General features: G+C 37.6%; 1 protein-coding gene across 1 annotated transcript; it reads left to right on the top strand.

Annotated features, from left to right (window-relative positions):
- Positions 1-129: 129 nt before the first annotated feature.
- LOC143207159 (uncharacterized) lies at positions 130-6,378 on the top strand. The gene is made up of 5 exons (XM_076420312.1): positions 130-2,034; positions 3,002-3,070; positions 3,595-3,681; positions 3,754-4,105; positions 5,846-6,378. Exons 1-5 carry the CDS (start codon positions 1,978-1,980, stop codon positions 6,175-6,177), a joined length of 897 nt encoding a protein of 298 aa, XP_076276427.1. The 5' UTR covers positions 130-1,977; the 3' UTR covers positions 6,178-6,378.
- The last annotated feature ends 5,083 nt before the right edge of the window (positions 6,379-11,461 follow it).

Here is an 11,461-nt window from a genome sequence, read left to right on the forward strand (position 1 = left end):
AGGACGTCAGAGCCACAAACTTGTCTTTCGAAGGCCACGTTAAATAGGTCGTTGCAAAACGCAGAACAGCCGGAGAGGTTCGCTCTTGTTACATCATCGGCGCAGATCATCGTCCGATATTTATGTAACTTAGCCCCCGAGTCGACCCACATGCCGGCAACACCTGCGGGCGAGAATAATCAGCGAAAGAGGTCGGGACGGGATCGCGGAACGCGCAAATTCGAGGAGACCGATTGCGGTAAGTAGAAAGCACCTTGACGGTTTCGATTGGTCGAACGTCGGCGTGGGATTTACGGACCCGGGTCTTTATATGTGGATCACTCCGAGTCCCATGGATCGTCAGTGAACGCTGTCGAGACGTGTCGAACGACCGATTTTTACTTTCTTCGGCCGAGCGCCTTTTCTGGTGAGTGTCACGTCGCTGGTGATCAATCGTGTCACTGCAAACAGCTTTTCAGGCTTCGAGGTGTGCGTGACGGAGTTAGATCAATTGGGGTTTGTAGGGTCTTAAACTGGATTGAATCGCTTTGCTCGGTTTCTTGATTTGTTTGGAGGGATCTAGTTAGGTTGCGTTTGGTCGTGTGAGGAGCTGATGATATGAGGTAGTGTGATTGTTTCGTTAGAGGGTTGTTAGATAATGTATGTAGATTGTGTGGTAGCGATGTACTTGTGGAGTTGGATATAGTTAGGAACTTCATATAAAATGTACAATTAGGAACTTTATAAAAAATGTGCAATTTGGAGCTTCATATAAAATGTACAATTAGAAACTTCATATAGAATGTACACTTAAGTACATCAAATAAAATGTACACTTAAGTACATCAAATAAAATGTACACTTAGGCACTTCCGACAAAATATACATTTAGGAACTTCAGATGAAACGTACACTTAGGAAAATCAGATAAAATTTACTTACAATTAGCAGCTTCATATAAAATGCACGATCAAGAACTTCAAATAAAATGTGCACTTAGGAACTTCAGACAAAATATACACTCAAGAACTTCAGATAAAATGTACACTTAGAAACTTCAAATGAAATGTACACTTTGGAACTTCCGAGAAAATATACATTTAGGTGCTTCAGATGAAACGTACACTTAGGAACATCAGATAAAATTTACTTACAATTAGCAGCTTCATATAAAATGCACGATCAAGAACTTCAAATAAAATGTGCACTTAGGAACTTCAGACAAAATATACACTCAAGAACTTCAGATAAAATGTACACTTAGAAACTTCAAATGAAATGTACACTTTGGAACTTCGGACTTTACAATTATCAGCTTCATATAAAATGCACAGTCAGGAGCTTCATATAAAACGCACAGTCAGGAACTTCATGTAAAATGCACAGTCAGGAAATTCAAATAAAATGTGCACTTAGGAACTTCAGACAAAATATACACTCACGAACTTCGGATAAAAAATGTGCACTGAGGAACTTCAGATAAAAGGTACACTTAGGAACTTCAGACAAAATATACAATCAGGAACTTCAGGCAAAATATAGAATCAGGAGCTTCATATAAGGTGTATATTTAGGAAGTTCATATGAAATGTACAGATAGGATCTTCATACAAAATGTACACTTAGGGTCGTCACTGTTGATGCACGAGCAGTGATAAAATAGTTCTGATGCGCCGATCGCTTTTTTCCACCGCCCACCTGTATGCAGCATGACACGGTGACCACCTACGCCCTCGTATAAGTGGAAAAAGTGACGCGAACACATGTTTAGTTGGTGAGAGAGGACAAAGAAGGGGCCGGGTCGTGCGTACGAAGATTATGTGAAATAGAAAGGACCACTGGTCAAAAGGAGATCCGCGAGGATCTGATTGGTCGATGCTCGGCGTGGGATCTTGCAGCCACCCTTATAGATCCGTGGATCGTCGACCTGTTCTGCAGTCCGTCGATCACGAAGATCGCTCGTTACAATCGTGATTGGATCGTCGGAGAGAAGTGAACATGTTCGGGAGGAGTTTCGTCGTTGTTGGTGCTCTATGCTTTATTGTTTCTGTTGGGGTAAGTGTTTTTACATTCATACTAATCTCTATTGTTCCTTTTACGTCTTTCGGTGATCTTTTTGATTGACAAATACAATATTTTATCATGATTGAAGCAGTTGAGTGAACGTTCCAATGCAAGTGACATCGTTAAAATTGTATTTTATAGTTCTATCAAAAAATTTAATGAAAATAGTAGCCCTACGGACAAATGTACTTAACAGAAGTTCTATATTGTCTGAAAATTTAATAGAAACAGTTAATCTATGCAATAATTACTCTAATAAGAATAGTACTATTACATATACGAGGTCCCAACGTTTGATTAAAAATAGTAAGACTGTAAAACTATTACACGTATTTAAAGATATTTTTTGTTTCCTATTTTTGAAGATATTGCAACAAAGAAATTATTATATATGTTATAATATTTATCATTATTATTGTTATAATATATAATAAAATTAAAAAGTAAATTAAAAAGTCACAGCCATTAATTTTTCAGAAAAAATTCCTAAAGTGTTTAGACACGTCCCCATAAAAGAACTTAGTTGATCTCGAAGATTCGGCAACCATCTAGTATTTTTTGTAATGGCAATTTTCAGTAAAAAATATTAGCAAATGTTTACAAAATACGTAAGATAAACAGAACACAAACAGCTTAAAAGAAGCAATGACGCGAACCAAGAAGGCACGCTGACCTTTCGGATAATGAGGCACACAGAAAATCGTTTGACGCTCTTTATATGTAGAAAAGTGAAAGCTGCGAGGAACATGTCCACAGAAACTGATCGCGAACCATCGTATCCATCGTCTTAAACGTATGTCTACCGAATTTACAATAACAGGTTTGCTGGACTGTGTGGGTCGAATTTATCGCGACCTGTTTCTATGAAAAGATGTCCTCGCGGATTATACTGAGCGCGATGATTTAACTGACTTGTAAGCACCAATAGAACATTGACACAGATACGCTTCTGTTGCAGACGTGTCTCAGGATAAGGCGCCAGAGTGACTCAGAAGAGGGTGGACAGGTTATTGATAATATTTTCAATGTGAGTATTTCATAGGTGTTTTCGGTCACTCCCTTTTTGGGCATAAATATTAAATAATTAAACTCTGACAAAGGTAAAATACTGCAATTTCCCCGATGGAAAATCAATATTTATTTACGTTCCAACACTGTAGACTTGTTAAAAAAATTATAGATTACATAAACATCTTTCACTTTAGTTAATAGCCGGACTATTTCGTACATCACTCCTTGAACATAGATATTAAGTAATTAGACTGTTTTAAAATCAAAATACACAGATCTTCTGCGATGGAAAATCAATGTTTACATAATTCGAAGCACACCAGACTCGTTCAGAAAGTAGGAAATTACATAAACGTCTCTAAATTTAGTTATAAATACTTTTATAGTAAACACTGAGGTGGTATTTTATTTAATTTCCCCATGGAAGTTATAAACATTTTGCTATTCAGGCACGCTTTTTACTTCCTTAGTAAACAATTCTTCATAAAAAACGAATTACAATGACCAGTGTAATAATTAAAGTTGTGTCTCACCTTCTAGATCCCGATCACAGCGATCAGGCAAACTTCGGCAGCAGCGCAGTCGTTTAGCCCAGAGAACTCGCAGACCATTGACAATGTGTTGCAGGTACTAACGAATTGTTAAGAGTTCATTTAGATTTACGAAATTGGTGGTATCTTTGTTAAATTACTTTTCCAGATTCCGATATCGACGCTAGAGGCTGTCGGAAACCTGGTTAAATCGAGAACAGGTCAAAGATCTCAGAATGCAGAAGAATATCAAAGGATCAGACAGGAGAGGAGGGAGAGGTTGGCAGCACAGAGGGAAAGACAGAGACAGCAGAGGGAACAGTTACAACAACAACGCTTGAAACAACAGCAGATTAAAAGGACCATCAAGTTGCACAATAAAGATCCGTTCGGGTTGAATGCGCTGTCGAACCTGCTGGTTGGTAATCATGGTTTATTCGGTAGTTATGGTGGCCACGGTGGTCATGGAGGGCACATGGGTCTTGGTGGGCATGGTGGTCATGGTGGTAATGGAAATCATGGTAACTATCCCATCTGTTTGCCTCTATCTGTCAGGAAAAACGCCGGATGTCACAACTTCAAAAAATTTGAGTTTATGCATTAATTGAACTTTATAGTATAGGATTTACGTATTTACCAGAAGAAAAGTCAGAAAAACAAATCCGAAAGGCTGAAAAAAATACTGCAATTTCACCGATGTCCTATGTGAAAGCATTAGTAATGAAAACTTTAAACGGCGATATCTCGAAAGTGAAAATATGTGACTTGCGGCGTTCTTCCTGACAACCATAGATATATCGCCTAAATACTTGTGCGAAAATTCCAACGCGGAGAAATCACGAGCCCCGGAAAGACAACGCAATTTTTCATTATTGGACTCTTTGTTTGTATTAATTAGACATACTGTGTATTTACTGTGCATTGGAATTTCACATCTTAAATGTAAATATCATTAAAATTCAATAGAATCGCACTTTGTTCCTCGCAATTTTGTAATACTTATCAAAAAGATTGTGCATTTGCACGACGGCGACGTTCTACAATGTAGAAAAAGTCGTTATCACCTTTTTATTGCATAAGCGGATTTAAATTATTCCACTCACAGTGTCTGCGGGTATGTTACAATTTGCAAGTTCTGCAGAATGACAAGTTTTATCTGAGGATAATTGTACATATTATGAGTTGCAGCTTATCTGTCATATAACATTAGTTTTCGTTCACATTTACAATTAAGTGAACAAATCGAACAAAATTAATTTGATACGAAAGTCATATAGAAATCGTGGTGAAATCATTCATTCAAGTTTCAGTACGACAAAATCTCTATGCATACACAATCCAACCATGAAGCAATCACACTCTTTGCCCAACCATTCAGAGCCAATAAAATCGAACGAATAATCGAGCAATCAAATTTTAAATGTCCAAGTTTCAAATCCAATTTTGAATTTCGTTTGGATAATCGATTTCGCAATGCGAAGAAATTGTTGCGTAGTTTTCCTCGCTTTGAGCCGGCTTCATTTAAATAAATACGAATGCACACGATTCTCCAGCACATTTTACAGGAAAGAACCCCGCACTAATTATATGGAAAATCTATCCCGGTAAAATCAGTTGGATTGTTCATATGTTGTAGCTTATACAAAACTCAATGGACAGTTATCGAGTTATAATCAGTCAAACATGACAAATTCGAGCTGCTGAATACTCAAATTTTGGAACAAAAATAGTATGGTTTCACAAAATCTGTTTGGTGGCATCATTATTTTTGAATTTTAAATGACCTTGAAAAAGGTCTGTGAACAGAAATCTTTCACAAAAATGTTTGCGTGTCACAGCAGAGATAAGGACCCCACGGTTCGTCACTCCCGTAGTATTTTTTTACTCCAAATCCTCTCTGCTGTGTGTTTGTGTGCGTGTGTGTGTGGATTAGTAAAAAAATGATCTCATTATGTATTACTCATTTGGATTCTGTTGTTGTGGTCTCTGATTTGAGTATTCAGCAGCTCGAATTTGTCATGTTTGACTGATTATAACTCGATAAATGTTCATTATTGAGCTTTGTGCCCATTACATCTTTTGTTCAGCAGATCATAAGCTACAACATATGAAAAATCCAACTGATTTTACCGGGATAGATTTTCCATATAATTAGTGCGGGGTTCTATTTCACAATCTATTCTTCCGGGACTTACTGAAAAAATTGTGGCAGTCTCGAGAATGTCTCGTAAACAAAAATAACATATCAAAAATATTTTCAGGCATCCACGGAGGCCACGGAAACCCAGCAAACAATGGTCAGCATACTTATGAAGTCCACGAGAACATAGAAGAAGACACGGCTTATACTTGGCACGGACTCACTGCTGGAATTGGAAGTTACTATGGATCCAGACCCAGCAGCACTGTCACAACGATACAGAACAAAATAGCACCCAAAGACAGAAAGCCAATCACCTACAACTACGAGAACAGTCTATACAATAAAGTTGCATCGAATACTGCACAGAACGGGCTGCAATCCGAGGAGGAGGATGGTCCTATACAAAACAAAATTGCACCGAAAAGCAACAGAATAACGTTCAAGTCGTGAAACAAAAAGATAATATAAAAAGAATCGATTTTTAACTTTACCGTGTTTCGTAGAAGACTGTGTATGATTTACGAAAGCAGTATTAAAAATTTTGTACAGGATGCTCCAGCAGTCGTGGTAGAATTAAGATGAAGATTTTTGTATGAGAGAACAAGTTACAGGTGTGCAATAAAATTTGTAATTATTTTCTTTCCGAGAAAATCGACTTAAACGTTTATTTGAATACTTGCTTTATTGGTTTCGAGAAGTAGAAACCGTGAGTCATGAAAGGACTTGCTAATAGACCTGGGAAGCAAAATGTTGAATAAGAAAAATTCTGTTTTCTTGTAAATTCTCATTCCATAGTATCATTTTAAACATTTTATTGAAGTTCTTCGCTTGAGAGGAGAATCTTTTTTACTAGAGAATAGAATTTTTAGTGTTGTTTGAGGATGGAAATAAATAGAATATGCCAGCCTTGGACAGACTTGTTTAATGGCGTGTCTCATTCCATTATTAAATTGGTTTCTTGAGAAATGAGGAATTGTCATCAATTGACACTTGAGATTATTTTAGGATTAAACACAGAATATTATGAACAAGTATTTGAGCCTGAACCTGCAATTGTTATCTGTAGACTGTAGATCTTTATGCATTTATGAAAAATTGACTGGGTGAAACATAAAACAATAAAAGATTAGAAACATTTAAGAACATTGTAATGTTGTTTTTAATGTAAAAAAGTCATTAATTTACAAAATCAATTTTTGTTTTACTTCTGCTTCCCACAATCAATGCAGAACATTTTTATCAAATTAACTATTGTAGTTATACAATAATTTAAAAATTTTGAATAACGAATAAAAGATAAAAAATTTTTATTCGTTATTCGAAGGTTCGAATAAAAAATTATCTTTTATTCGACTCGTTATTTAAATAATTTTTTATTCGCCGAGAATTTATTCGACGAATAATAGATAATAACTTTCTATTCGAAGCGGATTTATTCGAAGTTTCGAATAAAATTTTCATCTATTATTTTTATTTATTAGTCGTAGACTTCGAATATGTTTCGAATAATTTCGGAGAGCTCGAGGCTCTAAGGGTAAGATCACAGTGGGTCCGTTTTCGTCCCACATCAGACATTAGCCCACACAGACGAGCGTTCGGGAGGGATGTGTTGGTGTCTTTTCGTCCGTTTTCGTCCGGCAAGGTACTCACAGTGAGCCAGAAACCGGACGAAATGGTCAAAATCACGGGGAGCTGAACCTTTTTCAGATACTTCGAGAAGGGTAACAATGGACAAACCCCATGGGGCCGGGGCCTCGACGCCGGACGATGTAAGAGGAAAATAAAATGATTTTGATTTTCGTCTGATGTAGGACGGTGCAGCGTTTACTTCAAATAATTTTCATGTCACCAATTTTGAAGTATCCGTATTTTTAAAAACGGGTCCATAAAGAGGACACTTGGGGCTATATTTTATCATAATTTTTATTTTTTCAATTTTCTGGTTCTATGATAGCAATGCACCTGTTTAAAACAATTGCAAACTATGAAAACAAATATTTTCTCAACTGAAATAATTTTTATTAAATACTCTTATCGTTTCACTATGATATACTTTAATGAAAAACTTGTGACTTTGGGTATTCGGATAGTGTTTTCATTTTCTTAGTATTAAAAATCTTAAGCTTAATAAATGTGGATTCGAAAATATCGTTTATCTCGCACTTTCTAAAACCATTGTGACCTTATTTGTGGAAAAGTAACATAAAGTCGCAAATTTTTGGATTATAACCAAATAAAAATCGGTGGCACCCATAGGGTCTCAATAATATGTATACAAAAAAAATTAATGATTAGCTTCGCATTTTTTATAATTTAAAGTAATGTACTCACCGCACTGAATAATAATTTGAAAATCAAGGAGTGCATATACACAAAAACAACAAAGAAATGAGAAAAAAATTTTTTCTTCAATAGTATATGTCGCAGTTGTTTCGAATGTCAGTGTTTGTGCTTAGGTTCTATTATAATCTATAATCGTTGCATTAATACTGTAACGTATTAATACTGCCATGTATTTCAATACACATAGATTTTTCAAAATGACATTGCCATAATAAACGAATTATTGCCACGTCTTGGGGATTTTGCACCACTGTGCGACGTACGATAGCGTAGCGGCTATCGCCACGTGCAATAAAACATTGGGCATGCAAATGGACGGGTCATTACTAGGCGATCGACAGCGAAGCTATTTTTCAGAAAGCTGTTTTTAGCGCATCCAATTCATAAGTTTTTACTGTGTCAACACGCGTTGTCCGAGAAAGTGTCGACTTCCAGCTCAATAGTAATGACCTGTCATAAACCTCTCCATAGAGAACAACCCCGGGAACGGCCAGCAAATGCTGGTACAATAAACTCCGAGTTTCCAAAACGAGGGCCGATGCAGGACGAAACTAGAAGGGTCTCACAGACGGGCCTACCTGGGCCTACCCACACATTTGAAATGTCTGCCAGACGGCTCTGACGTCACCAAGTCTGTCTGATGTCGGACCCACTGTGATCTTACCCTAATATAATAATGAACACGTACCGAGGCCGTAGGGTCGAGCCCCGAAGCTTGAGCCCAGAACACAATAGTAGTAGTACAATAAACACGGCCGGGCAACCTAACGGCCAGCCAGGTATATCGGTATTGTGGAGTTTCTCATGATCCCAAAAGATTCTCCAGACATCAATTTAGGCTGCTGAAAAAATTGTTATAACATTTCTTGAATATTTGAATTTTAAAGTACATGGTTGAAAGTATTTCAGTAAAGTACAACAGTTTTAGGAACCTTCCAGTGTGATATTTCACAGTCCAGGGGACCGTATGTCATTTCAGGTTGGAGAATAAAGTAGCGCAGTTGCAATGTCATTCTGAATTTATGACTGCGGGATGTGGAAACGATAAGCCACGAACAGACACATTGCTTTGCCCACTTGACAGGAAACATTCAGTTAAATGTCTATTTCCGATGTCCATGTTTTGATACGAACAAAGACATGTCCATGCCTCGATTGCTGTGTCATCCTGTATATGTATAGCTTTCGTGCAACAATCCATACAAATTAATAAAATCATCAGAATGAATGATTACGTTACGCAATCGATAAAAATGGTCATTGTATGTGGAGGAAGCAAATCGTCCTAAGCCCGCAACCTCAACTAAAACTTATTCTACAGAGAAATCGGTCTAGTGTTGTAACAAACAGCGAGCCGCGATGGAGAGTATGGTAGCAATGTTCTGACTCATTCGAATCCGCAAGAACTCGTTCGGGACACCTTTGAACACGTGGCGCGAATACGTCACGATAGATAACGCGAACTCGCCGACAGGTAATCGATATGCGCATTCGCACTTCCGTTTCAGTAAACACTCTAATTTTAATATTCGAATATACTTCGACGCAGAATGGTAAGAACGTAGCATTTATATTTACCCAAGTTATTAACCCTTGAACAACCGACAGATAACAATTTCAAACGATGCTTGATGATGCAAGCGATGGCTTTCAATCTTGTCAGTATTATATCAACGATTAATTAAATGGAAAACAGTTAAATCGTCTAAGAAATTTAAATATACTTGCATTGTAATGTTACATTATTTCCAATTTTTTACTATTATTAAGACTAGAAGTAAATGTTTATGTATCTGTAGCCTACTTATCAGTTTCTTTATTATTGGATTACTGAATTTTTTGCAAATTTAAGTGTTTATGAAAGAAGATAGACCAGGGCTGGGCTATTTGCGGCTCGCGAGCCGCGGACGACTCCTCTCTCTACTACTGGGACCTCCCCACCAAACTCCTGTGGAGTAGAGGAGGAGGTTGGGGAGAATAGTCTCGCAGTCACGCGAGGCAAAGCACGGTAGAGGCAATTTGAAATAGTTGATAGTGGGGGAACCGGTACACTGGTAGTGGGAGTCGTGAAGCGCCAGCGGAGAAGAAATTGCACGGACTTGAGGTAGACACTAAATCTTTCAAAATTCTGCATTCACAATGTTATTATAAAAACTGTTAAAACACTTTAGAAAATGTATAAACCATGAAGATTGCAGGTAGAATGCGCTAGATACGATTGTCGAATAAAAAAAAAAAGTACATAGAAGAAAGTCAAAACAGCGGAAGCGGGCGGTCTACTGTGCGCCAACCTTAACCCACACCTTCAATTATTAATCCTCTCTTTCCGTCAACAATCAATTAGATGACAAATCGATGTTTTCTAACCATCGCAAAGCTGCGGAGTTCTCTAACGAATGTCACATCACCTTTTTCTTCTCGCTTTAACGTCACAGGTACACGGATGTCCACTGACAATTTGTGAGAAGGTAATTAGATGGAAAATTATCCAGGTTATCGTAACGTCTCGGCGCTCATATGGAAAATACCAGGTTAGCAAGGTTGGATGAATCATGTTCGCCGTTTCTTCAACGAACAGTAGCTTCAAAGGAAACGTAAACACGCTTTTAAATTTACTATTTCGACGTATAACCGATCAGCAGCTGTACATAAAAATGCTAGAGAGTTCGATGATCCCTATGCTGATGATAGTTGTCGGACCCTATCGAGATTAGGGAAAAAATGTTCGTGCTAACGGTACGTTTTCGGGCCATTTGCTGGGCCCAAAATAATTTGGTTTCGGAACACTTGTACCGAGGGTCTGGAACGTTAGCCTAAATTCTAAAGTTAGAAACGATATTTAATTCACCTTTGATCCTGGAGTATTGCGTACGCTCGAGGACTTCGTTTGGAGGACTTCGTCCCTCAAGATCGAGAGCAAAAAGTTGATCGTTTCCTACGACACAGGTAACCGGTGTTTCTTGCTGGAATTTTATTATGATCGACTTCTTGGAACTGGAGGAGATTAATGTCGAGTTTTAGGCTTCGCGAGTATGACATCATCATGCCAAATTGACGAGTTGATAGGTGACTGTGCAGGTTGTGGCTATTGTGCATTGTTTGTGTTTGGAGAGTCACGTGGCGGCAGCCGGAAGCTTAATGTCAACGCTTTAGCTATTGAAAGAGAGTTAGTAGCGTTGCTAATGGCTCAGAAGAAGTAATTCATTGTGTGTCGGACGGAATTATATGAAAGAATTTTAGATCATTTGTTTTTTCGATTTTTGAAGTACAATCAATTAACTGTCAGTAAATCAAATGTAAAATGAATAATGATGTGAAATTTATTATTTCTTGGCAAATGTTGCTAGATGGATTTAACAGAACTTTTTAATTGGTCCAACTTGATCCAATA

The sequence above is a fragment of the Lasioglossum baleicum genome, chromosome 3 (assembly GCF_051020765.1).
Source record: "Lasioglossum baleicum chromosome 3, iyLasBale1, whole genome shotgun sequence".
Lineage (NCBI taxonomy): Eukaryota > Metazoa > Arthropoda > Insecta > Hymenoptera > Halictidae > Lasioglossum > Lasioglossum baleicum.

Excerpts from the sequence above, each read along its gene's own strand:
- LOC143207159 (XM_076420312.1), top strand. The coding sequence starts at position 1,978 with ATGTTCGGGAGGAGTTTCGTCGTTGTTGGTGCTCTATGCTTTATTGTT. Across the intron at positions 2,035-3,001 it reads GCTTTATTGTTTCTGTTGGG|ACGTGTCTCAGGATAAGGCG; the intron begins GTAAGTGTTTTT and ends CTTCTGTTGCAG. Across the intron at positions 4,106-5,845 it reads TGGTGGTAATGGAAATCATG|GCATCCACGGAGGCCACGGA; the intron begins GTAACTATCCCA and ends AAATATTTTCAG.